The 27,632-nt window shown below is 45.2% G+C and overlaps 1 protein-coding gene across 1 annotated transcript; it reads left to right on the top strand.

The window, feature by feature from the left end:
• Positions 1-516: 516 nt before the first annotated feature.
• Slc1a6 (solute carrier family 1 member 6) lies at positions 517-27,358 on the top strand. The gene is made up of 10 exons (XM_006996553.4): positions 517-866; positions 6,712-6,923; positions 8,568-8,705; positions 11,295-11,499; positions 12,910-12,952; positions 15,535-15,878; positions 20,129-20,362; positions 21,892-22,086; positions 25,137-25,271; positions 27,014-27,358. Exons 2-10 carry the CDS (start codon positions 6,719-6,721, stop codon positions 27,207-27,209), a joined length of 1,695 nt encoding a protein of 564 aa, XP_006996615.3. The 5' UTR covers positions 517-866; positions 6,712-6,718; the 3' UTR covers positions 27,210-27,358.
• The last annotated feature ends 274 nt before the right edge of the window (positions 27,359-27,632 follow it).

Genomic DNA, 27,632 nt, shown 5'->3' with positions numbered 1-27,632 from the left:
TATAAGGAGCCTCAGTTCTCAGAAGAACTAATGGGCTGGAAGCAACCAGTCAGTGCCATCTGAGAGGGAAAATGCAGCTCCACATTGTCCCGTGTACTGTGCTGATAGCAAGGGATACTATTAATTACAACAGTAACAGCAATTATGAAAGGTTCCGGTTTGCACAGCAGTTCACGCTGCAGAGAGCGTTTCCACGCTCTTGCGCGCTTAGCTTTGCTCAGCTGTAATTTTCTCTCAGGTCAGGCTCAGAGAGGGAGAGGGGCTGGCCCAAAGGGACACAGCAGTGAAGTGGTCAAAGCCAGAAAGGTGCACCCGAGGGAGAAGCTGGCCAGCGAGTGGCGGCAGGTGGTCACCCGACGCTGGCGGTCTTCCCTCCCCCTGCCTCAGACCCACGCTGAAGATGTGGGCTCCGGCGCAGCGCTAACAACGTCGGGTACCCTGTGCATCCCAAGGGGACTTAACTGGCCTCGGAGGACTCGGGAGGGGCAGGGGGCGGGCTCGGAGGCGCGGCTCGGCGCAGGGGCGGAGGCTGTGTGCGAGAGGCCGGTCACCCCGCCCGCCCCGCGTCCCCCAGCTCCTGTGCCGCTGCAGCAGGGGGACATCCCTGAGGGGGTACCGCCCCCCGCCCCGGCCCCTCGCCCCCCGCGCCCACGTGAGCGCAAGACCAGCCCGCATCCCTCGGGTTGCACAGCGCGTCCCGGCTCTGCGCCGGTGCCTTGGTAGTCCGGTCCCCAACGCAGATTCAGCGCGGGTCCCTGGCGGGTCCTGGAGGACCCGGCCGGGCGCTTCCAAGGGTTCTGGCTTCTGCATCTGGGCGCAGCGCGCAGGCGGAGGCGCGACAAGGCGGCCCCGCTGACCCACGGCTGGTGAGTGGGACGTTGGCCCTTGCTCGGGGCTGACTCTGGGTCCGAGGCAGGTGGGGGTCCCCTGTGCACAGGTCCCCACTTGCTCGCTATCGTTCCTTAGCTCTTCCCTGTCCCTTTACAGGTGCGGAGCCTGCCTCTGCCCTGGGTCACCCTGCTGAGTTTCCTGTCGATAGGTCCCTGGGTCTCCTTCCCATCTCCCACACTCCTTCTTCAGTAACCTCAGCTCTCACAGAGTCCGGTTTCCAACATTGAATCTGACGCCTCTCCTATTTTTTGGGCTCTTCCCTACCAGAGGTTTATAACCTAGCCCCAGCCCTGTCTGCTGTGATTAAGACTGACCACCATTCCAGGGGAACTGGGTGTGGAGGTGCTGTGTGCATGGTTGTGTGTGTGTGATTGAGTTTTGGGTGGGATTGCTTTGCTAAAGAGGTGTGTGCGGCTAAGTGCTTGAATGTTGAGAGTTTCGTGCTCTCGAGTGTGTGCTTGTGTACCTAAGAATTGTGTGGATGTCACTGTCCATGTAGTTTCATTTGCATGGGGTATTAGTGCAGGAGACTCAAAGAGTGTGACTTTGAGTTTCATGATGTGCATGGCAGTGGCTGGTGTGTGTGTGTGTGTGTGTGTGTGTGTGTGTGTGTGTGTGTGTGTGTGTATCTCTGCAGACTTTGTATGGCTGATGCTGGCTGCATGGGGTTGCATTTCTGAGGGTGTGCGAGTGGTTATGTGTCTGCTGGTGCGCATAAATGTAGCAGATGTTTGTGTGAAATTGTGGAGGAATGGTGTGTCTGGTGTGCCAATATGGACTAACATTTCTGAAGGTTGTGTGTGACTGTTTGTCTGAAGAGTCTATGTGGGGCAGTGTGTCCATAAAGGATTATGTAGGTGTCAACTGCACACAAGATGTGAGGCTGTATTCAAGTGTGTGTGTGAGATGAACTCATTTCCTGTCCTGCCTTTCCTCCTGTCACTCACTCCTCCACTTAGCACAGCATCTATCCACAATTTAGCCCCCCATTGTTTGTGTAAGAGAAGACCTTGGAGATGGCTTAGTTATAGGTCTGAGAATGGAGGGAGGAAAGAAAAAAGAGGAGGTCATTCAAACTCACAGCTTGAGGGCTGGAGAGATGGCTCAGTAAAGAGCACTTTCTGCTCTTGCAGAGGATCCTGGTTTGATTACCAGATCCAGGGGCTCTAACACCCTCTTCTGGCCTCCACAAGCACCAGGTGTGTTAGATGCAGGGCAAACACTCACCTAAATAAGATAAAAATAAGCTCATCTTTACACATACACACACACACACACACACACACACACACGCACGCACGCACGCACGCACATGCACACGCACACGCACACACCTGTACAGCCTTAGGCTACATCAACAAAGAAAAAGAAAACATAAAAATATAAACAAACAAAAAAATCTTTTCTGCATATTCCTTTCCTGAAGGCTGAAGTTAACCTCGCAAGGCCACATCATATCACATTCTGATTTGGTTAAGAAGTACCAACATCTCTCCACTTCTTTCCCTCAGTCCTGCCCCTCACCCCATTAGAAGACAAGAGCTCCCTGTGTAGCCCAGGCTGGCCTGAAACTTATCATTGTGCTGCTGTTTCTCAAGTGCTGGGATTATAGCCATGCATCACCATGCCAGGCTCACAAAAGTCTGTTTTTGGATGAACCTTCTATTCCAGGACATTGGCTGTTTTGTGGAGTTGGGGCCATTGCACATCTACAGCCAATGTATAAGATGTTAATGCAAGAATTGTACATTTCTTCTCCCTTGGGGCTTATTATAACACACCATGGTCCCTTTAGATCATTCGAGGTCTTCTCTCCCATTGCTTTCTGGCCAGGTTGGCAGTGGCCCTTAGCTTTAGATATCGTCTGTTTAGTGAGACAAGCCCTTCACTTTCAAAGGCTTCTTAGTCTTGAAAGTCTGACCCTTTTTTGAGCTTTAGGGCTCAGAAGGCCCTTCCTGTCTTCCCCTTATCTCCAAGGGGTGGCTGTCATGGCTCATTACACTTGAGAGTTGAGGGGACAAAGGGTGAGAGCCATCCATTAACCCTTTACCTTGCAGCGGTTGGAGATCCTGGAAAGGCCATTTTCAGACTAGGTAGCTTAGGAGACAGGGGCTGAGTGAAGGTCTAGAACCAGAAGAAACCAGAACAACTGGCTCCCTGCATGTGACATGCCTGACAGCTCCCTGGGCTCTTCCCAGGTGGAGGATGCTTTCAAGTCAAGTATTATAAAAGGTTGCTTTAAAACATTTATTACATTTTAATAAGCATACAAAGAATTCATTTTCATTATAGCATCCCCCCAAAGGATTTATGTTAATTTTATAAACTAGACACACAGAGTCAAATGCTGTGTGATCTCATTCATGTGCAAGCTACAGATCCTGACCTTGAACAAACAGAGAGTAGAAGAGCAATTATGAGAGGGGAGACAGGGAAGAGGTGGGTAATGAGACTGTTCAACAGTTTATTCTTTTATAAAGGATTAGAAGACAGGGGTTCAATGTTCTGGGCTAATGGAGATGAAAATGCTATGGAACTTGATCTGGCATCATGGTTTGCCTTCTTGTTCTGAAAGGTTTCACTGTGCCCTGTGAGTGGGAGCAATTATCACATGTCCACTGAGACAAAAGGGAAGAATTAACAGAGTGACAAATCACAGCTGTATACGTTTACAGTGATCTAGGCAGGCATGGTGAAGGTGCGGAACATAGCCTTGCATTTGAGTTCAACCCTGTACCTTTTGGATTTCTGCTTATTTATTGAATTGTTTTTAATGGTTAATTACTCCCTGCTGGCCCTTCTCTCCCTCTAGTTCTAGGATGGGACTCAGGGCCTCCTGTACACTTGATGAATTCTCTACTCCTGAGCCATGCCCTATTACTCCGTCACTCATGTATGCTTTTACTAGCCTACAGTCAGCCTTTAAAAATCACATTTATTCAGTGTGTGTGTGTGTGTGTGTGTGTGTGTGTGTGTGTATGTGTGTGTGTGTGTGTGTGTGTGTGTGTGTGTGTATGTGTGTGTGTGTATGTGTACAAAGCAGTCAGAGGACAGTCTGTGGGAGTTAGTTCTCTCCTTTCATCGTGTGGGGCCAGGACTGAACTCAGGCCATCCAGCTTGGCAGCAATCTTCTTTACCCATCAAACCACCTTGTCCTCCCCACCCCCACTTCTGCAAATAGTTTGTTTTGTGAACTCCTTTCCAGCAACTCACCTTTGCCACCGCAGCTTGAAGGCACCTGCAGAAATACACAGTGAATAAATGCAGCTGTGTGCTAACACCATGATTAAAAAATGCCAACAACACAGATATCAGGCCAGATTTGACTCACAGACTATCACGTCAACTCCCACACTATCTTGTTGTTTGTGGGTCTCAGAGAATTTGTTCCAGACACACCCTCCATCCTAGGTAGACTCCAAACACCTTGTATTTCAAAAGTCTTTTACATAAAATGGCATTATATTTGCACAGAACACATTCCTGTCTTCTTTTTATATTTAACTCATCTCTACATTATGTTTAATGCCTAACACAGTGGGTAAAGGAGCTTGTCACCAAACCTGAAGTCCTGTGTTCAATCTCTGGGACTTACATGGTAGAGGAGAGAATGGACTCCCAAAAGTTGTCCTCTGACCACACACACACAATAATAAATATAAGAATAATTCCACCTAGCACAACTTCGATGCTGTGTATATAGTTACTATGCTATATTGTTTAGGGAATAAGAGGAAAAGTCTGTTCATGCCCAGTACAGATGCAAATTGAACAACTTTTTTATCAATTGATTGATCGATTTTTGGTGCTGAGAATTAAATCCAAGCCTTTGCACATGCTAAATTCACACTATCATTGATTAAAAAAAAAGATTTATTTTTAGTCTGGAGAGATGGCTCAACATTTAAGAGTGCCTGTTGCTCTCACAGAGAACCCAGATTCTGCTCCCAGCACCCATAGGGCCGCTCACAACTCCCTGTAGCTCTTGTTCCAGAGGATCCAAGGCCCCTTTCTGGACTCCGTGGTCACCGCACACACAGTGTACACACACACACACACACACACACACACACACACACACACACGGAGTCAAACACTCACACACATAAAATAGAAATTATTTTTATCTTTTTAATTATGTGTATTCACATGTGGCTATGTGCATTTGAGTTCAGGTGACTGCAGAGAGAGAAGCAAGAGTTGGACCCTCTGGCGCTAAGCCACCCGACCTGGTCCTTTCAAAGAACAGCAAGCATTGTTAACCTCTGAACCATCTCTCCAGCCTTACCATTCATTTGGAGCAAAATCCTGAATGGGGCTTCGCACTGAGAAGGAGTTGCAGGATACAGGGCATGGAAAGCCTAGTCAGGCAACTTGTCTTTTGGAAGCAGGTGTAGAACTCAGACAGATACAGAGGGCAGCCATCTTAGAAGACAGCCACGTGGGTAGTGGCATCCAAACAATGCTGGAACAGTTCAAGGCTGCACGTGGTGGTGCATGCCTGCAATCCCAGCTACTTGGGAAGCTGAGGGGATCAGTACTGAGAACTGAACTTGGAGCCTTGAACATAGCAGACAAGTACTTTACCACTGAGCTATATAGTCTGGCCCTCTCTAAAAGAGAATTTTATTTTCAGTTTTGATTGTGTGTGTGTGTGTGTGTGTGTGTGTGTGTGTGTGTGTGTGTGTGTGTACATGTGAGTGCAGGTGCCAATGAGGCCAGCAGGGGGCATAGCAGTTCTGAGCTGCCTGATATGGGTGCTGGGAATGGAACCCTGGTCCTCTACAGAAGCAATGTGCACCCTCAATCACTGAGCCATCTCCCACCCCTTGCCCAGTAGCTCTCTTTTTAACTTTATTTTAAGACAGGGTCCTACTAAGTTGCAGGTGCTGGCCTTGAACTTGTAAACTGCCTTCCCCCATCATCCTCTAGAGTAGCTGATATTACGGGGCTGTCAACGGCTGGGTCAAAAGCCACAGTTTCTAATCTGTTTTGTAACTTCCAAGTGTTTGGCTGCTAAACAGATTGGCAGATTTTCTATTTACATGCATTTTATTTAATTCACGGAAAACACATCATCCCGTTTTGGTTAGCTTTTAAAAAGTAAGTCAATAAGAATAAATAAATACGGACACATGTAAAAAAAAGGGACACAAAGTCTGAGGTTTCACCCCAAAAGAGGGTCATGAACCTCAAGCTGGGACTAGAAGTGTCATCATTTCTTTCCCAGCGACCCCTCCCTTACAGCATTGCTGTCCTGGTCACGCACACAGGGCAGCCACATTAGTTGGGTGCCACTGTTTCCCAGGCACCGGCTGATTTTGTCCTTGTGCAAAGTCGACTATGGGCGTCTTAGGGTTGGACACCCAACTACTGTGGATAGGGGGACTAGCCCAAAGGTGCCCTTTCAAGAGCTCTTATGCAATGGGCATTCAGCAAAGGCCTGGCACTTTAGTTTGAGAGCTGCAGCAGCATCCCAGTTGCTTGAGATGATCTCAGCAAAGGGGGCTGGAGGCAGAAAATCTGAAAGGTGTGCTGCATTTTGTGTGTGTGTGTGTGTGTGTGTGTGTGTGTGTGTGCGTGTTTTCTACCCTGTCTCTAACCACCCTCTCTGGTGTTTGGGTCCGAAGACCTTAACCTTTTGCTGCTGGGATAAAAACTGAATCCGATCCAGGGCAGGGTCTCAGTCATCCCTGCAAGGAAGCACATGGGCATCGCCCCTCCCCTGACTTTTGAGCTGCAAGTGCCCGCCCCTCCACCTTACCCACTCCTTTCCCGGACTCCTCCCTCACCAGACCTGGTCTCCTCTGTCCCCGACAGAAACGCGATGAGTAGCCACGGCAACAGTCTGTTCCTGAGGGAGAGCGGCCAGCGCCTGGGTGGTGTGGGCTGTCTGCAGGGCCTGCAGGACAGTCTGCATCAGAGAGCACTGCGCACGCGCCTGCGTCTGCAGACCATGACCCGAGAGCACGTGCGGCGTTTTCTGCGCAGAAATGCCTTCATCTTGCTCACAGTCAGCGCTGTGATCATTGGTGAGCTCTGCTTCTGTGAGGCGGAACTTCTATTAACTACCCACTCCCTCCGGTACACTCATCTAACAATCCCCTAGCCCATCAGAGAACTCAGGTAGAGAGGCACATACATACACAAACACAGCTGTATGAACACGATGTGATGTCACATATGTGGGTATGGGCATACACAAGTACACTGAACAGACATGCACTTTATGACTACACACAGAGAAGGATAAATATATCTTACATATGAATATATCTTACATATCTTAATTGAGAAGTGCAGTCACATAAACTGTGCTAACGTTCATAAAAATATGCAGCCATCCATCATACCCTTGGGAGATTGGTTCTGCAAACACTGCCCTATTTTATTTAAGGAACTTGATTGTCTATTGGTTTGGATATCCACAAGCATTTGTTATCTGTGGATGCTCAAGTCCCTTAAATAAAATGGGGTAGTGTTTGCCAGATCTGTGGCTATCTTGCTCTCTAGGTTACTTGTAACACCCAAAGCAATGTAACTGCTAGGTAAATAGTTGTTATACTGTATGGTCTAGGAAATATTGATAAGAGAAAAAAATCTCTACACGTTCAACAGACACAACTTAAGTAATTATGAGGTTGTATAAAATAATGGGTTCCTTATGACATCTTCATATCTATATACAATATGCTTTGATCATATTCTTTTTCCTTCACCCCCTCCTTACCTAGTCACCCCTGCTGGTCCCTTTTCTCTTGCCAAACATACCCCCTTCTGCTTTCAACAGATAATTTTCCCCCTAAAAATTTCCAAGTGTACTTGATTAATTTGACAGTGTGAATTCCAAGGATACCACGGCTAGCTGTGTTGGACTTTGTGAATACTTTCACACACTCATCTATGCATTTACATCTACATGCTTAGAAGCCCAGTTGCATATGCCCTTTCATATTTGAAAGTGATAACATAGAGCTGGAGAGGTGACTCAGTGGTTAAGAGCACTGGCTGTTCTTCCAGAGATCCTGAGTTCAATTCCCACATAATGGCTCACAACATCTGTAATGAGGTCTGGTACCTTCTTCTGGCCCACAGGAGAACACTGTATGCATAATCTTAAAAAAAAAAATGAAAAGAAAGTGGTAACACAGGCACAAGAGTCACACTTATAGACACACCCAAGAAATGCATGTGCATATCTTTGTATATGAGCCTATGTGCATATGAATGTACACATACCTATCTACACACAAATGCATACAATGTACATATATATCCATGTGTACACAACTACATTCACACAAATTCTCATCATGCACACACATATACCCATGCTCACACAAATGTACACATACTTACACACACACACATGCACATACATATCCATGTATACATCTTTTTACACATGCCCATTCACTCACAACTACCCACATCTGTATATACACAAGCACACACACACACACACACACACACACACACACACACACACACACACACACACATACCCATGCACAAATGTACCCATGCACGCACAAATCCATGTAATACCCATGTACACAAATGCACCTCCTAGAATAGTCACTGCTCACCCTACTATACTTTTTTAGAGATGGATGGACACTGCTTGGGGTTGAGATTCATAGTTCATTCCATGAACCCTTCCTTTCTGGCTCTAGGGGTCAGCCTGGCATTCGCCTTGCGCCCATACCAGCTTTCCTACCGCCAGATCAAGTACTTCTCTTTTCCTGGTGAGCTGCTCATGAGGATGCTGCAGATGCTGGTGCTCCCCCTCATCATCTCCAGCCTTGTCACAGGTGAGATCCCAAGCCACTGTGCATCACCAGGACCCATTCCGAGCCCACACTTGAGAAAAGAGTCAGGGCTTCCCCACCCATGGGGGCCCTTTACAAACACATCAACTCAAGCTGTGCCCAGGTCTTGCTTCAGTCTTGCTGTCACAGGATCCATGTGGCCCAATAACTTCCTTGTACTTGTTCTTGAAGGTAAAATCCCATCCTGCCAGAGCTCTGGGGTATCCAGAGGGGAAAGAAAGGCAGTGGAGGGTAAGGGGAGGCAGCTGGGATACGGGGTAGGTGATAGATGGAATGTGGGTGAACATGTAGGAGGTGAGTGGGATGGAGGTGCCAGGATGGAGGGTGGAGGAAGGGAAGGAGCTATGATGGGTTATGTAGCACCTTTTCTTCTAGATAGTAGATGTTTTCGTTTCAGGGCCATCGGATCTTCGTTTTATGGTTCAGCTCTGATGCTGGAGTAGAAGAGCATCTATAGGCAATATGTCAGCAAGTGGGCATGGCTGTTGCCCTGGTTTCATTTATGTTGTTACAATAAAATACTTGATAAAAAGCAACTTAGGGGAGAAAGGGTTTATTTTAGCTCACAGTTCCAGGTTAGATTCTACCTTTCAGGGAAGTCAACATAGGAACTTGAAGCAGTTCATCATAACCCACCCACAACCAAGAGCAGAGAGAAAATAAAATAAAACATGCTTGTTTGTATCAAGTTCCATCTCTACACGTATACAGTCCATTAGCCCTTGCCTAGGGAATGGTGCTACACACAATGAGTGGCCTTCCTCCTTCATCAATGTAATCTGGACCCCCTCCCCCCAGTCATGTCTGATTTATAAAATTCTCCATTGAGTCTCTCTTCCTAGTGGTACTAGATCGTGTTGAGTTAACAATTGAAACTACTCACCAGAGTTGTGTTTCAATACAACTTTACAAAAGCAAATAGTGCACCAGATTTAGGCCATAGGTGATGTTTAGCAACCCTTGGGTTTAGGGACAGAAATAATGATCAAGGCTGGTTTCTTAGGTTGGGCTTCTTAGAAGCCAAGCCTGACATGTAGATCTGGTCACAAGAGACTCACTGAGGGAGAAACCCAGGAGGAAGTGAGGGAAGAAGGACAGGATGGGGAAGGAAGCTAAGCAAAGGCATGTGTTCAGAAGAAGGCTGGCGTCTCAGTGTGCTCCCACTGGGCAGGGGCTCTGAAGTGGGAGCAACATCATGGAGGTGTCTCTCACCACCAATTCTGTCTTCATCCGAATCCCTGCACCAGCCAATCATTGACTGCTGCTGGACTCTGGGGCCTTTCTGGATGAGGGCCTATCTCAAACTCATAGCAACTGGATGATTGCATGGCCTGGTAGGGGATATGTAGGTACAGCATGAACAGTATCCAGGCAAAATGTAGAAAGGGGTAGATTCTAGGGAGGTGGGAGTTGTGGTGGACCCTGGGATGAAGACTTCAATGATTGTGATATTTATGGTGCAGGATAGGGGGAGGGTTGGGTGGAAGTTGAAATGTTGACTTGAAGTAAAGGGGAGGTACTGTGATTGGTGGAGTTATTTGGAGTAATAAAATGGAGTGGTATGTGTTCATGTGTGTGTGCTTCCCCACAACGTATCTATGGTTGTGAGCGAACTGGTTTTGAGTCAGGTCCAGGGTGCTGGCCCAGTTACTCATTTCTTGAGCAATATTTTCATTTAAAAATTTGTTTTTAGCTTGAGAATCAAAAACTGAATCATCCCTGGGTTGAACCACCAGGGGATTGGTTTCAAGATCCCTATAGACACCAATACCTGAGGATGCTGAAGCCCTTTCTGTAAATTGATGTAGTGTTTGCCGATGACCTATGCCTCTCCTCTCATGTACTTCAGATCATCTCTAGGTGATGGGGGTATACCCTGTACACTTTACAACTTTATTTCAAAGTGAAACAAAACTTTTTTTAAAAAATATATTTTATTTTATTTTTATGTGCATTTGTGTTTTTGCCATGGGTGTCAGGGTCCCCCAAAACTGGAGTTTCAGACAGGTGTGAGCTGCCATGTGGGTGCTGGGAATGGAACTCAGGTCCTCTGGAAGAAGAGTCAGCACTCTTAACCCCTGAGCCATCTCTCCAGCTCTTTTTTTTTTTTGAAACAAAACTTTTATATACTTATTTTGTTATTATTATTTAATCATGTGTCTATGTGGGTATGTACACATGAATGCATGCGCCCATGGAGGCCAGAAGGGGGCATCAGATACCCTGGAGCTGGAGTTACAAGTGGTAGTGAGCCACAGAATATTTGTGTTGCTACTGGAATTTGGGTTCCCTGTAAGAGCAGTATGTGTTCTTAACACTGAGTAATCTTACCAGCTCCCTTTATTAACTTTAAAAACTATAATCAAATTGCCTGATAATATATTTATTCATGATAGCATAAAAGTGGTTGTGTAGATAACTCTCAGCATTAGAAGGTGAACCATGTTTTTTGTGGACATCTTCAGTTAAGGGATGTGCAATGAGTTTGAGCTGCTGGTATGGAATGGGTGGACCAGATGGAGGGAAAAAGGAATGGGTGCTGTTGCACGGACTGCATTATCTCTCTCCTAGGTATGGCATCCCTGGACAACAAGGCAACAGGGCGGATGGGAATGCGGGCAGCTGTGTACTACATGGTGACCACAGTCATTGCGGTTTTCATCGGGATCCTAATGGTCACCATCATCCACCCTGGGAAAGGCTCCAAGGAGGGGCTGCACCGTGAGGGCCGAATTGAGACTGTCCCAACAGCTGATGCTTTCATGGACCTGGTCAGGTGACATTCTCATTTTGTTGGGACTTCCGGAGATGCATGCAACAATTCTTTTCTATGAGAGACTACAGGGAAAGGTGGATCTAGTTTGGAAAAGGAAAGAACTATTCGTCGCCATTTCTGCCCTGGATCCTTGCATATCCTTAAGAAAGCTAAGTCTAGGTCTGATCTTTGAGCTCTGAGGCTGGAGAGGACACCGTTGTAGTATCCCAGGACCTAATAAGAGGAGCTGCTGCTGTTCACTAGGTGTTCCTAACCTCTTTGCTGAGCAAATGATTCTCTTAGTCTAATAAGATTTGGCCTGTCAGAAGTAATGTCAAAGCCAGCCATACTGTTCCCATGGTCCTGACTTGGCACCTGAAGAGTTTAGGAACTCTTACAGTGTTCTCTGCTGCTATTATACACTAGCTGAGGTCCAATGAGATGGCTTAGTGGGTAAAGGTATTTGCTGCCAAGCCTGACCACCCGAGTTCAATCCTCTGGACCATCCTCGTGGTGGAAGGAGAGAACAGAGTCCTGTAAGTTGTCCTCCCAACTCCATGTACATGCTGTGGCATATGTGTACACACACACACACACACACACACACAACACACACACACACACACACACACACACACACACACACACACACACACACGCCTAAATAAATAAAAGTTAGGGCCAGTGAAATGATTTAGTGGTAAAGGCACTTGTCAGTATACCTGACAACCTGATGGGATCCACATGGTGGAATGAGAGAACCGACTCCTACAAGTTGTCTACCTTTTACCTGTATATCATGGCACTGTGCCTCCCAATAAGTGTATTAAAAATTAAATAAAAAGTATACTTGAAACTGAGTTATTTGTAAAATGAAAACAAAACCAAAGAACCAAAAGACAAAGGTTTATTTATCTCATGTTCAGGGATCTAGGATGTCCAACAACTTTGCACCAGCATCTAGTGAGGACCTTCTAGCTGCATCCTAACACGGCAGAGAGCACATGATGGTTATCCAGAGCAAGCATATCAAAAACAAGGCCACTTCCTATTACTCTGTAAACTTCTTTAGTCCAAGGCTCCACCATCACCTTTATGGCAATCAGATTCCATGACTTTGGGAGGGGCCTAACTATAATCAATCCATGGTAAGTTACATCTGCACCTCTGAGCAGCTCTATGGGTCTGGGTGATCTCCTCTGGCCTTTGGTTACGTCCTGTGGAAGCTAGAGATGTTTACAGTGTTTACTTCTAGGGTCATTGCAGGGTTTATGTCAGATGATGAAGGGCAGGTACTTTACTCAACACTGGGCCCACACCATGATTTCTATATTGCCTGCTGCTACTGTTGCCATGGCTATCAGTTCAGGAATGACCTTTGGCTCACTCCCAAACTCTAACCACTTTCCCTTCTCTGATGTTTTTGTGCAGAAATATGTTTCCACCTAACCTTGTGGAGGCCTGCTTCAAACAGGTTAGGAGGAAGCCCATGGTTTAATGAAGGAGGAATGGAGGGTGGAGGGAGCTTACTTCCCAAGGAGAAGGGTGGGAAGAAGGGCCTGAGTGGGGGACCTTGGGGAGGATTCTGGGAGAATATGTGTACTGCCCATGGCTGTGATGGTGATGCAAAGGGTGTCCAGGTTATGGAACTCATGGAGGCTAGGATGCTGGAGTCGAGGTTCTGAGACTTCTGATCACAGATGTGCTAAAATCTGTCTGAGCATCATCTTGGGACTAATAGTAGAAAAACAGCCACAGGAAAGATGTGAAGAGGACTTACACTTGCCTGTAAAACTTTATTTACAGTAGCAAGTAGTGGACTGGATTTGGCCAGCAGGGGGCGCATAGCAACCCCTTTATTGAAGGCTAGACATAAAGATGCAGACTATCCATTTTTCTGTGCTTGGTTTTTAACATCCTCACTATTTGGTTACTCATTTCTTTTCCTTGGTGAAGAGGATGAAACTCAGGACTTGTTTAGATTAGGCAAATGTCAGTTACTAATTTCTTTTATTATTATTATCATTATCATTATTTTCAGTGTGTGTGTGTGTGTGTGTGTGTGTGTGTGTGTGTGTGTGTGTGAATGCATGTCAGGTGTGGGTGTGGAGCTCACTTGACAACTTTTGGGGGTTGTTTCTCTCCTCCCACTATGGGTCTGAAGGTCTAACTCAGGTCATCAGGCGTGTGCTCAGGAAACACTTTGCCCTGCTGTGAGCTGTCTTGCTGGCACAGTTATTCATTTCTTTAGTCATATGTTTTATTAAGAAATTTAAAATAGAGATACAAAAATTGTACTATTCCTTGGCATTAACAAAGATTGTACACAAAATCTTTGCTACTCAAGTCTCTTCTGTCTAGGGTAGAATTTGCAGATGACCTCTAGATCACGTCTAGGTGATGCAGGACAGCTAACACACGTAAATGATCTGCAGACAGCTGTTCTGCATTAGAACCGTTTAGAGCAGTGGTTCTCAACCTTCCTGACGCTGTGGCTCTGTAATGCAGTTCCGTTCCTCATGTTGTGGTGACCCATAACCATAACATTATTTTTGTTGCTACTTCATAACTGTAATTTTGCTCCTGAGTGGTGTCTCAGTTCCTGAGATGATACGAAATCTGTGTGTTCGACGGCCATGACGCACAGGTTGAGAACTGCTGGTTTAGAGACTAATGACACACAAAGGTCTGCATGTGTTCACTACATAAATGTTTTTTTTCCAGCATTTTCAATCCATGGTTGCTTGTGTCTATGGACACGGAATTCATACATGTCAAGGAGTTGTGTGTGAAACTTTTTCTGGGGAGATAAAACACACAGGTCTATCACCCCATGACAGACCAAAGTCATGATTGCACCAATTTGGTGAGCTAATGAGTTCTTGGAGGGCTTTTTAATTGGAGTGTAGGTGAGGGGTTACTTACAGGAGCAGGCGTGACTCAAAAGCAGTTGCATCACCAGAAAAGTCCATCCCAGCGTGGGTGGCAACTGTTGAAAGCTGTATTCCTGGAGAAGCTCTCTGTGCAATTTGCAAGCAGCTCACCAGGTCCGGAATCTTCTCTGGGCAGCTTGGCAGGTCAGAGTCTCCTCCATTTATCTAATGTTTTCATAAAGACAGGGAAGGGACTTCCGGAATCTTGAAAGCTTCAGATTTCTCAAACGGGAAGTTTATTTACTTCCTGAATTTCATGAATTTTCCAGCTCCCTACTGGAGTGAACTTTTCAATTTAGAGGAAGCTGCTGTACAACAGGGTGATATGCTATATGTCTTTATGGGGCTCTGAAATATATTCATACATATATATATATCATGTAAATATGATATATAAAATATATATGAAACATGCACATATATTTATATATGATTAATTATACATGAAACATGCATATATTTCATATATAAATATGAAATACATAAATATATATGAAATACATATATATGGTGAAATGGCCAAATCATTCCAATTAAACAAGCAGATGCACGTGTGCATGTGCACACACATACACACACACACACACACAAATAAATCAATTTTGGTGCATTTTGGTTATTGGATTGTTGTTTTTTTTGCATTCTACTTACTTTGTGTGTGTGGTTATGTATAGATGGGTACATGTCATGGAGCACATGTGTAGAGCAGAGGACAAGTTGCAGAGTCAGCTCTCCACTTCTACCATGTGGGGCCTGGGATGAAACTTAGTTTATCGGCCTTGGCTGAAAGCACCTTCACTCACTGAGTCATCTTGTCTGCTACAGAATTGGATTTTTCGGTAGCTCATCTTGTATTTCTTTGAGTTATTTAATTCACTTCCTCGGTTACATATCCAACCATGGGTTTCCTGGGCTTTAAGAGTAATTCTAGTTGTGTGTGTGTGTGTGTGTGTGTGTGTGTGTGTGTGTGTGTGTGTGTGTGTGCTTGTGCAAATGCCAAGTATGGAACACATGGCCTCACACACCTAGCTCCTGGTTTTTATTTTATTTATTTTTTTTTAGGGATATTTACAAAGGAGTTAACCACCATACTGAATCTGGTCTCAATTTCTCCGCATTTCAGTTTAAGACGCAGTACAGCACCCGAGTGGTAACCAGGACTATTGTAAGGACAGAGAATGGGTCAGAGCTGGGAGCCTCTATGTCTCCCCCATCCTCAGTGGAGAATGAAACCAGCATCCTGGAAAACGTCACCCGGGCCTTAGGCACCCTGCAGGAGGTGATAAGCTTCGAGGAGACTGTGCCTGTGCCTGGTTCAGCCAGTGGCATCAATGCCTTGGGCCTTGTGGTCTTCTCTGTGGCCTTCGGGCTGGTCATTGGTGGCATGAAGCACAAAGGCCGTGTCCTGAGGGACTTCTTTGACAGTCTCAATGAGGCTATTATGAGGCTGGTGGGCATCATCATCTGGTGAGTAGTGGGTGGGTGCATGTGCCTGGGTGGGCAGTGGTGGTGGTTCCTGGGGGTGACGGTGACCAGGCTGATGGGACTGTTGGAGACATTTGGCCCCTCATTCATCTGTGTGTTAGTTAATTAATCATCAACTCATCAGTTCATTCATATCTTTCTGTAGTGATTTATTCAGCGGTTCATAACTCCATTAATCTATTTACTCACTCACTCATTTGTGCATTCACTCTGTGATTCATTCACTCATTCATCTATGTTCATTCTCCCACACATTGGGTCATCCACTTTCCTCCCATTTTTGTGTAATAAAAATGTGTTCTTAGATAATTTTATACATGTATAAAAAGTGTCTTGATAATACCCATATTCCCATTCTCCCTCGACTTCTCTCAGACTCTCATGTTCCGCTTCCAATTCTATATCCTCATATGCATGTGTTTGTATATGTCTCCCATTGATTCCAATTAGAACTGTCTGTATGAACATGGATGAGGGTACAGCCACTGATTTGGGCAACCTACAAGATGCCACATCAGGAAGAAATTTGGCTTTCCATTCCCCAGAAGCCATTAACTCTCAAAATAGTTTCTCAGCTAGGAGTGGGGCTTGTGAGTCTCTCCTCAGTCCATGTTGGAATATTGACTGGCTTGATCCTGTGTCAATTTGTGCAGACAAATACAGTTGCTGTGAGCTCATTGTGCTGTTTTTGAGACAGGTCTTGCTATGTAGCCCGGGATTGTCTGGAACCTGTCAACCTTTTGTGTCAGCCTCCTGATTAGTGGGATTACAGGCATGCACCAACACATCTGCATTTGTTAATTCACTCATCAACTCATTAATTCACTTCCTCATTCTTTTCTGCAGTGATTCAATTCAGTGACTTATTCATTCATTCATCCCTCATCTATTTCTTTTATTCACTCATTCATTCTCATTTTTTCTAGCATTGGCCCACGTATTTATCTTCTTATAATCTATTTTTCTATTTATCAGTTAAATCATTTCTTCATTTATGTATTCACTGATAAATCTGTTCATTAGTTAAATTACTTCACATTATTACTTTATTACATCTATCTGTCTGCCTGTCTATCTATCTATCTATCTATCTATCTATCTATCTATCTATCTATCTATCTATCTATCGTGTCAGAGTACATGTGTATGGATATGCAAACCACAGCATGCATGTGGACATAGAGGATTAAAGTTGTGGGAATTAGTTCTCTCTTCCTACCATGTGGATTTCAGGATCCAACTCAGGCCTTCAGGCTTGGCACAACATGTCTTTACCTGGGGAGCCATCTTTCTGGACCCCATAATTATTTTTAAGCACTAGGGTTGAACCAAGGCCTTATGAATAGTAGATAGTCAATCACTCTACCACTGAGCTGTACCTTCAGTTTCCTAAATAACAATCTTTTCCCCCTGGTGCTCAGGATGGAACCTAGGGCCTTGAGTAAGCTAGGTAATAACTGTGACACTGAGCTGTAGTATTAACCCCATTAGTTAAGACATTGACTGCATTTGTTTATTTACTCACCCGAAACAGTACACTTGGATTCACTCCCAAACCTGTTGATTTATGTATGCATTTGCCATTTTCTCTTTTACTCCCTCAGATATTCCATTTATTTCTTCACTTTCATACTTACTCATGCCCTGTTTTATTTTCTTTTCTACATTTGGTTATGGTGTGATGTGCATGTGAATGTATGTTATTTTTGCATGAGTGGGGGCAAGTATGTGTGTGGTGGCCCAAGGGCATGTTGGGTATCATTTTCCATAGCTCTTATACCATGGCAACTCTTATAAAGGGAAACATTTAATTAGGGCTGGTTTTCCATAGCTCTTATTCATTAAGGAAGGATCCCTCAGTCAAACCTGGAGCTCAAGGAAGTGGCTCATCTTGCTAGCCAAATTGACTTGACTTCCCTTCTGAGGCTGGGTTGGCCTAGCCTAGCAAGCATTACATAGGTTTTGGAGGGTCTACACTCTGGTCCTCATGCTTACATGGTAAGTGTTTTAACCACTGCGCCATCTTCCCAGACCTGTGTCCCCTTTTCACATTAATTTTTTCAAAATTCTTTCACTCCTTCACTAGCTCATTCATCTAGCAGACAGTTTCCCAGGCTTGAGGCACAGTGATACACTGAAGTCATACTTTATCTTGAAGAAGTTTGTAAAATCCAGGGGGAGACAGATGTAGACCACTATGTGTAGCACAAAGCCATAGGTGCCATAGTAAAGCTCCAGCAGTGGTGGATGGACCCATATGCAGTGGATGCTCCCTGGGAAGATGAGGAGTGAGCCACATCTGGGCTTGAAAGGAGAGGAAGAACCTAACTGGATGTGAAGAGGAGAGAGGCACATCACCAACAAGGGAGAGAACAGGCAAAGACTGAGAAATGCCGAGTGACTGGACAAGAAGGACTCTAGGATCATTTTGGTTGCTAAAATTCTGACATAAAGAGCAAAGGGTTATTTATAGCCTCACGTTTCTAGGTTACCATCCATTATTGTAAAGAAGACAGAACAGGAACTTCAAACATCACATCACAGTGAGGAGTAGAGAGAATCAACACATGAATCCCTGCTTGTTTGCTTAGTTTCAGCCAGCTTCCTCTATTATTACACAGTCCAGGGCCAAGCCCATTAAATAGTGCTGCCCACAGTGGACTATCTCTTTCTACAACAATTTGGAATTAAGACAGTCTCCCAAGCACATTCCCATAAGCCAACCTAATCTAGATAATTCCTCATTGAAACTGTCTTCTCAGGTGATTTTAGGTTGTGTCAAGCTGAAACTTCAAACTAACTAGCACAGAAAGCAATTTATGGAAATTTAGAAGGCCAGAGATAGGGGATGTTTTAGTGTCTTGGTTAGGGTTTCTATAGCTGTGAAGAGACACCATGAGCATGGCAACTCTTATAAAGGAAAACATTTAATTAGGGCTGGTTTACAGTTCAGTGATTTAGTTCATTAATGTCATGGTAGGAAGTGTGGTGACATGCAAGCAGGCATGGTGCTAGAGAAGGAGCTAAGAGTTCTACATCTGGAGCTGCAGGCAGCAGGAAGAGAGAAACACACTGAGCCTGGCTTGAGCATCTGAAATATCAAAGCCTGCCCCCAATGACACACTTCCTCCAACAATACCACACCTAGTCCAGTGAGGCCACACCTCCTAATAGTGTCACTCCCTATGAACCTAGGGGTACCATTTTCATTCAAACTGCCATACTTAGTAATTAATGCCTAAGGACTGAATTCTGAAGGGAATAGTCATCTAGAGTTGAGCTGGAAGGGGCCTGAATGAGGGAATGAGATAAAGATCCCAGAAGGCTGAATGTTGTGGTGTTGTAGGAACTTTTCTGCTGATCAGATAGCAGTGGGTGACCAGTGTGAGGTGGGTACATTCATAGAATCCAATTGTATTAATTAGCTTTTCTGTTGTTATAACAAAATGCCCAGGAAAACCAATTTAAAGAGGAAAGGTTTATTTTTGCCTCACAGGTTTGCAGGAAACAGTGCATGGTTGGCTGGCTCCATTGCGTTTGGGCCATGATGGTGAATGGATATAGCCAATGCAGCTGCTAACTTCACTGCATCTAGGAAAAAGAGAGGGAGAGACTGGGGAGAAGACATGTCCTTCAAGGGTATACCCCCAATGACCTACTGCCTTTAACAAGGCCTTTCCTATAGTTTGCTCCCAATAGCTCATTCAGCTATGACTCCATCAATGGATAACCCATAGCAGAGTTGGAACTCTCATGAACAGTTAGCTTCCACAGGCTTCACCTCAAAGCACTGGCCTTCAACATATGAGCCTTTGGGGAAATGTTTTGGGAGAAAACCCTAACACCAATGCTATTAAAAAATATTTTATTTTATATATGTGTGTGGATGTGTAAGTGGGTGTGCAGGTGTTTCTGTGGGTACCCACAGAGACCAGAAAGTGGTGCCAGATCCCTTGAGCTGGAGTTAGAGGTGTTTTTGAGCTGTCAAATGTGGATGATGTGTCCGAAATGAGAAATGTGTCTTTTCATCATTGAACAGCAAGTACTCCTAACCACAGGGCCATTTCCCCTGTGTCCCAGTGCTGGCTTTGATGCTCAGGAAAGGTTGGGGTGGAGTTGGGGTTTCATGGTAGGTACTGTCTGGCTCCTTGAATCTATATGGGCAAAGTTTGGGGAATGCCAGCTCCAGACCTGTGAGGAAGATCATCCTAATACATATGTGCCTTGCCCAGGTATGCACCTGTGGGCATCCTGTTCCTGATCTCTGGGAAGATTCTGGAAATGGAAGATATGGCTGCCCTTGGAGGTCAGCTGGGCATGTATACTCTGACTGTCATCGTTGGCTTGTTCCTCCATGCTGGTGGTGTTTTGCCCCTCATCTACTTTCTCGTCACCCATCGGAACCCCTTCCCATTCATTGGGGGCATGCTACAGGCCCTCATCACAGCCATGGGTACCTCTTCCAGGTATGGCCTTTCCCTGAACTCTCCATGAGTCCATTCTTCATCTTTCATATGTTCTTTTAGGTACTCTCCTCTCCACCTCCCCAAACACCTCTTCTGGTTATACAATAGTATTGGGGGACTCTTGAAACTCTCTACAGGTGGCCTATACTTGGGGATATAGTCTTTGTCTTGTGATGACTCTCATAACCTCCTTGTTTCTTTTGTTTCTCTAGTTTATAAGGAGGAGAGACAGATGCCAATTCTGGGTTTAAGATGGTACTGGGGGTGTAACACAAGCTCAGAGAGTCTTAGCTTCTTAGGCTTTCCTCTCCTGTTTGTGCTTTTAGAGGGTTACTAAAGTGATCCTTATCTCTCATCATCCAAATTTAAAACAGCTTGACAAAATATCCCAAGATCCAAACAGATAGGAGGAAATATTTTTATTGTCCTCATGATGATTGGAGAATGTGCCTTTTGATCTTTGATCTGGGGCTAAATAGGATTGATACTATTGTACCCAGAATTAAACCAATCTGATCAGTATGGAGCTAATCAGCCCCTGCTCCCACCTGCAGTGCTGTTTCTGATGCTTGGGAAAGGTTGAAGTAGAGTTGGGTGCTAAGCAGTAGGCAATGTCTTATTCCAGGGCCAAATACTTGAGTCCAAGCTTTAAGTTTCATAGCATAAAGCTGACCACACAGGGGTCAGTTCTTGCAGACAACCTGACCCCAAATGAGATGCCTACTTTTTCTACTAAGTTGCCAGTCAAATGAAAGTATACTCTGTGAAGTGGTTTGGGAGAGCCCTAGCTCCTGTAGATGGGCTTGTTTCTTGTGCAGACAAACACTCTGTCTTTTACTGTTCTACTTTCATTTCTGTTGCTGTGATAAAATACCCTGATGAAGGGCAGTTTAGGGAGTGGGGAAGGAGTTTATTTGGCTTACAATTCCAGCCCATTACTGTGTGGAAATCAAACCAGGAACTTGAGGCAGCTAGTCACATCACACCCAGGCATAGAGAATAAATGCATGTTTGCTGCTTTCTTGCATATGCTCAGCTTGGTTTCTCCACTGTTAAATAGTTCAGGACCCCCTGCCTAGGGAATAGTACCACCCATAGTGGGCTGGATCTTCTTATATGAATTAGTTAAGACAATCCCCCAAAGGTGATTCCCATAGGATGACCAAACATAGTAACCCGTGGAGACTTTCTTCTTAGGTAATTTCTGGTTCAGTTGTTGACAATTGAAGTTAGCCATCACATTTGGACTTTGTGTGGGAGGTCAGCCATCTGGACTGGACTGTGTCATAAACTCTTGGTGTGAATGGGTCAAGAGACATTCCTCTGGGAATGTCTACCACTGAGTTCTCTCTGCATTAGGAGTCCCACTCCCCCATGCACAACTGTCATTCCCACTTTCTAATCCTTGCTCAAATTCGAACCTGATCTATATGTGCTAGAGGGGAGCCCTCCTTTGGCCCTTTGCTGCTACTGCCCCCTCCCCATCCTTCAACTCCCTATTCTCAGCCTCCAGAGCTCTCTTCCCCCAGCTCTGCAACCCTGCCTATCACTTTCCGATGCCTGGAGGAGGGCCTGGGTGTGGACCGCCGCATCACCAGGTTCGTGCTACCTGTGGGGGCCACTGTCAACATGGATGGCACTGCACTCTACGAGGCCTTGGCAGCCATCTTTATTGCTCAAGTCAACAACTATGAGCTCAACCTGGGCCAGATCACCACAATCAGGTGAGACGATGATGTTATCAACTGGATAGGACAGGCTGGGTAAACAAGGTCTACCGACAAATTTCCTGTTTATAGTTGCATCTCATTCCTACGTAAGATATAAAATTATGTATATGAAAATATCAAAAAATCTGAAGAACAAAAAAGCAACCTGTGAAACGTTTCTGGTTTCCAGTATTTTGGATGAAGGATGTAGGATGCTCCACAGCATTTGTCTCCATGGGTGATTTTTCTCACCCATGTTGCTTATTGTCTGCCTATCATACAAGAATGAAAATGTAAACTCTGTGAAGGAAAGTATTTTCTTCATTGGAAATTTCTACCATAGATACATCCTGACTTAAGATGGTTTGACTTATGATCTTTCTTTCCCTCCCTCTCTCCCTCCCTCCCTCCCCCCCTCCCTCCCTCCCTCCCTCCCTCCCTCCCCCCCCCCTCCTCCTCCTCCTCCTTCTTCTTCTTCTCTCTCTCTCTCTCTCTCTCTCTCTCTCTCTCTCTCTCTGTCTCTCTCTCTCTTTCTCTCTCCCCCTCTCTCCCTCTCTCCCTCCCTCCCTCCCTCCCTTCCCCCCTCTCTCTCTGACCTGGCTAGTTGGGACTGTAGGCATGTGCCACCATGCCCAGTAATGGAATGATATTTTGGCTTATAAGGGTATGAGTGTGATACATGGTCAATAGAAACTACACTTCACATTTTTTTCTATTTTGTATGTGTCTGTCTGAGTCTGTGTTCACCTCATGTGTGAAGGTGTTTTCTAAGGTGAGAAGAGGGCTTCAAGTTCCCTGGAACTGGAGTTATAGGCAGCTGCCTGATACGGGTTCCAGGAATAGAGCTTGGGTCCTCTGCAAGAGCTGTAAGTGCTCCTAGCTGCTGAACTATCTCCAGCCACTTGGTTTAAAAGAGTTTAAAAATTACATTTGTGCGTGCGTGCGTGCGTGCGTGTGTTTCACAGTGCACATGTGGAGGTCTGAGGACCACTCACAGGATTCAGTTTTCCTCTTCTGCTATGTGGGTCCTGGGGACTGAACTCAGACTGTCAGACTTGGCAGCACAGCATCTTTACCCACTGAGCCATCTCTCAGGGCCCTACACTTCCCTATCGATTGGAATCTTTTCCTCCGCTAGTGATGTGGTGGTTTGATTTAATTGTACATTTGGCAGAATCTGGAATCACTGGAGGAGAGAATCTCAATGAGGGCTTGTTGGCCTTTGGGTATGTTTGTTGGAGATCAACTTGATTGTTTTAATTAATGTGGGAAGGTTCAGCCTAAAGGTGGGCAGTACATCTTCCCTTGGTTTGGGTCCTGAGTTGTTCAAAAGTTGAGAGAGACCAGACCCATAGGTATGCACACATTTTCTCTGCTCTTGACTGTGGATGTGTTGTGGCTAACGGCTTCAAGTTTCTTCCTTGACTTCTCTACAATGATGGACTAGAACCTGGAATTGTGAGCTAAAATAAAACCCTTTCTTCCAAAGTTTCTTCTGGGCACATTTTTTAAATCTGAGTAACAGAGGAGAAGCCTAGACAGGCTTTTCTGTCACAATGAGAAGATAGGCATGTGTCTGCCATTCTTCTGATGAGGCAGGATAGGCTCTGAGTTCATGTCAAGGTATAAAGCTCATGAATGGAGTCTTCTCCCTCGAAGTCCCATTCTTCAATGCCAGTCTGAGTATTTGCTCAACCCCCATTCTGATAGAGTTGTCCTCTGTGCTAATCATCTCCCCTTGTTCTGTGTGTATGGCTATAGAAGCTAGAAAGGGGTTTCCTCAACTACTGAGGAGAGAGCTGGCATCTGGAGGGCACTACTGCCTTTGCTGGGAAACTCAGTGGCCTTCACAATACATATTACATTTTTCTGGGCAATTGGAGTTAATTCTGGAGTTTTAACATAGGCCACCTGTGACCCTGTAGATCCTACTTTCAATTTCATATTAATTTGTGGGACTTGAAGTGGAAATAAGGATTTATACATGCTAGACAGGTGCTCTACCACTGAAATAGATCCTTAGCTTTTTAATTTTTAAAAAAGATTATCTGAGCAAGAAATGGTCTTCCGTGGGCCAGAGAGATGGCTCAGCAGTTAAGAGCACTTGCTGCTCTTACAGAGGACCTGGTTTGGTCCCCACTAGTTATATAACTGATGTTTATCACCCCAATTCCAGGAGACCCAATGCTCTTTTATGAACTCCATGACCACCAGGCACACATGCAGTATACAACATACATGCAGGCAAACATTCATACATATGAAATTAAGAAAACAAACAACTTAAATCAAGAAAGAAATAGGCTTCAAAACCAAGACGGGCGGGAATGTCCTGGCCTCCAATGTGGTGAGCTGTATTTGCCTTCTTAATAAACAACTCTCCTTTTCCAGCCGCAGCTTTCTTGAATGACAGCTGACAAAAGTTGTGTGTATTTGAAGATGTGTTTCATGATGATTTGCTACCTGTGCACTCTGCAGATGATCAAAACAGTCAGGCTGATTATTTCATTTGTCTCCTATGGTTTCCTTCCTTCCCCCACACCCTTTTCTGCTGCCTGTGTCTCCTCTCACCTCTTATTTTCTCATCTCCTCCTTATTTTCCCCTCCCTTCCTCTCTCCTCTCTCCTTTCTTCCCTTCCTTCTCTTTTTCTCTCTCTGTCAGTCCTCCTCTTCTCCTCTCCCTTTCTCGGTTCTCTTTCTCTTTGCTGATAGTGAGAAGAGACTTCAGGTTTATTTTCTTTGAAATACAAACACAGCATCATTAGCCACACCCTCCACACCATACATTAGATTTCCGGAAGCCATTCATGTGGTATCTAGACATCTTGTACCCTTTGACAGACATTTCCCCAACTCCCAGCCCATCTGCCCAGCATCACGGTTTCTGCTTTTTTGCTTCTGTGACTTCAACTTTTTAAATCTAGTTTCACATCCAAAGTTAGCTCATGGAGTATTTTTCTTTCTGTGTTGGCTTGGGAATTTAACTTAAGGTGCCCTTCCCTTCCTGATCTTCCAATCTTCTGTTCTCTCTTTCCTCCTGAATTCCCGACTCTTCCCATTTGCAGCATCACAGCCACAGCTGCCAGTGTAGGAGCAGCTGGCATCCCCCAGGCAGGACTGGTCACCATGGTGATTGTGCTCACGTCCGTCGGCCTGCCCACAGAGGACATCACGCTGATCATAGCTGTGGATTGGTTCCTGTGAGTGTGACTTGGCTTTGACCCTGGGCTCTTCTCATAACTTTTCCTGAAGGATTCTGCAAGGACAGGGTTATAGGACTTGAGGGGGTTAGGGAGGCATTGGGATGGTCGGTTAGTGATGGCTGTGGACTCCAAGCCCATAGATTCATCATCTTTGGGACGTAGAGTGAGGAGAATTCTGAAAAGGAGGTCTCCATCTATCAGCCCCTCCCCCACTCCTTGTCAGACCATTTCATACAGAAGTCATACAAAAGTGTTCAAATATTTTTTTAACTCAAAAATTTAAAACAGTTTTTTTCCTTAGTGAAATGTTAATTCTGAAGAATTTTAGAAGTGAGAAGGAAACACAAGTTACCTGCTGCATTAAACAGTGAAGAATTTTGGCTTATAAGATCACCTATGATGATGGACAAAAGAATTTTGGTGGATTTTTGCACTGAACCCTATGAATGCATATGTTCTCTCTCTTCTCTCCTTCCTTTCTTTCCTCTGTTCTTTTTCACTAATTAAATTTGTTCTTTGACAGGTCAGGCATGTATGCAATGCTTTCTGGTTACTTTGCACACTCTCTAACTCCTTCCCACCCGGTCAGCTTTCCTCCCTACAACTCTGCTCCCCACATTCATGTCTTCTGTTTGTGATCCACTGAGCACAGCAGAGCCATTTGTGTGTCTTGCTGTGAGACTGTGCCATGGAGCTTAGTAGGCTTGTGGGAGGGCGCACACCTGAAGACAGTGACTCCTAATCTCTCAGCAGGGAGGAGCCACCCCTACCCTGTTCCCCCCTCCTCTCTTGCTCTCTTTCCCTCCTCCCTTTGTTTCCTTCCTTCTCCTCCCTCTGTCCTTTTCTTCTCTTCCATTCTCCCTCCCTTTTCTCCACCTGTCTCATTTCCTCCCTTCTTTTCTCCCTCCCTCCCTCAGTTCCTCCCTCCCTCCCTTCCTTTCTTCCTTCCTTCCTTCACTCCCTCCTCCCTCCTCCCCCTTTCCCTCTTTCTTTTTTCCTTCTTTCTCTCCTCTTTCTTGCTCTTTATACTTCCTACATCACTACCTCCTTTCACCATTTTTCCCTCTCTCATTTCTTTTCTTATAACATGGAATTTACATAAAATACTGACTTTCATTCCAATGTAGGTGCTGTGAGCAGGACCAAGTCCCATTTGTACAGAAGACTAAAGTTCCATTTGAACAATACCCAGCCTGCCCCACACCTACATAGACTCATGTCAAACAGTCTGTATCAAACATTCATATCTAATAGTCTGCACCAGACACTTGTACCTAACAAGCCTACACCAGATGCTCATGTGTAATACTCTGCATCAGATGCTCATGTTTAATACTCTGCATCAGATGCTCATGTTTAATACTCTGCGTCAGATGCTCATGTGTAATACTCTGCATCAGATGCTCATGTTTAATACTCTGTATCAGATGCTCATGTATAACAGTCTGAATCAGATCCGAATGTCTAACAGTCTATATCAGATCCTAATCTCTAACCATCTGCATCAGATTCTCATATCTAATTATTTTTAAGTTAGTGATATTTAGAAACAAGAGTCACAAATTAAAGAAGAGATCTGAGGATATAAGGGATGATGTTGTTAGGAAGGAAATCTGAGGAAGAGCAGGGCATGTTCTAGGTCATGTGGTTGTGAATTAGCCTGGAAGACCTTCTAGTCTACTCTGGGTTCTTGAAGGAGCCTTTCACCCCCTCCCATTAATCTATTTTTCCTCCACCAGTGACCGGCTGCGTACGATGACCAATGTACTGGGAGACTCAATTGGAGCCGCCGTCATTGAGCATTTGTCCCAACGGGAGCTGGAGCTGCAGGAGGCTGAGCTGACCCTTCCCAGCCTGGGGAAGCCCTACAAGTCACTCATGGCACAAGAAAAGGGGGCATCAAGGGGTCGGGGAGGTAATGAGAGTGTCATGTGAGAAGCTTCCAGCTCCGCCCAGGAAGGAGGGAAGGGACTGGGAGGGGGGTCCTGGGGACAATTTGTTGCCTAACTGACTGTGGGCTGAACATACATGTTCTGTGTGGTTTCTCTGGGGGCTGCTGAGATAAAAGAGAAGGAATGAAAGGTCTCCAAGGTGTACTCATCACTGTTGCATTTGTGTGCTTCAAATACAAGAACAACCTAAGGGAGGGAAGAATTACTTGGGCTATGGTTCTAAAGGGCTTTAGTTCTCTATAGTGGGAAGGCATGGAAGAGCAGAGCAGCTCACTTCATGGTGGTCAGTAAACAGAGACATGAGAGATGGGAAGTTACCAGGACGGGACACAGCTCTCCAAGACACACTACTTGTGACTACTTCCTTCAACTATCCCCTGCCTCCTCCTTTTGACCACTTTCCAAT

This window comes from Peromyscus maniculatus, chromosome 22 (genome assembly GCF_049852395.1).
Source record: "Peromyscus maniculatus bairdii isolate BWxNUB_F1_BW_parent chromosome 22, HU_Pman_BW_mat_3.1, whole genome shotgun sequence".
NCBI lineage: Eukaryota > Metazoa > Chordata > Mammalia > Rodentia > Cricetidae > Peromyscus > Peromyscus maniculatus.
The sequence above is the reverse complement of the archived record's forward strand: the minus strand, read 5'-3'. Positions and strand labels throughout refer to the sequence as shown.

What these genes read in the sequence shown, in the direction of transcription:
- Slc1a6 (XM_006996553.4), top strand. Translation starts at nt 6,719, where the DNA reads ATGAGTAGCCACGGCAACAGTCTGTTCCTGAGGGAGAGCGGCCAGCGC. An exon ending in TGGAGGCCTGCTTCAAACAG is followed by an intron (nt 12,953 to 15,534) that starts GTTAGGAGGAAG and finishes TCCGCATTTCAG; the next exon opens with TTTAAGACGCAGTACAGCAC. An exon ending in CTGGTGGGCATCATCATCTG is followed by an intron (nt 15,879 to 20,128) that starts GTGAGTAGTGGG and finishes TGCCTTGCCCAG; the next exon opens with GTATGCACCTGTGGGCATCC.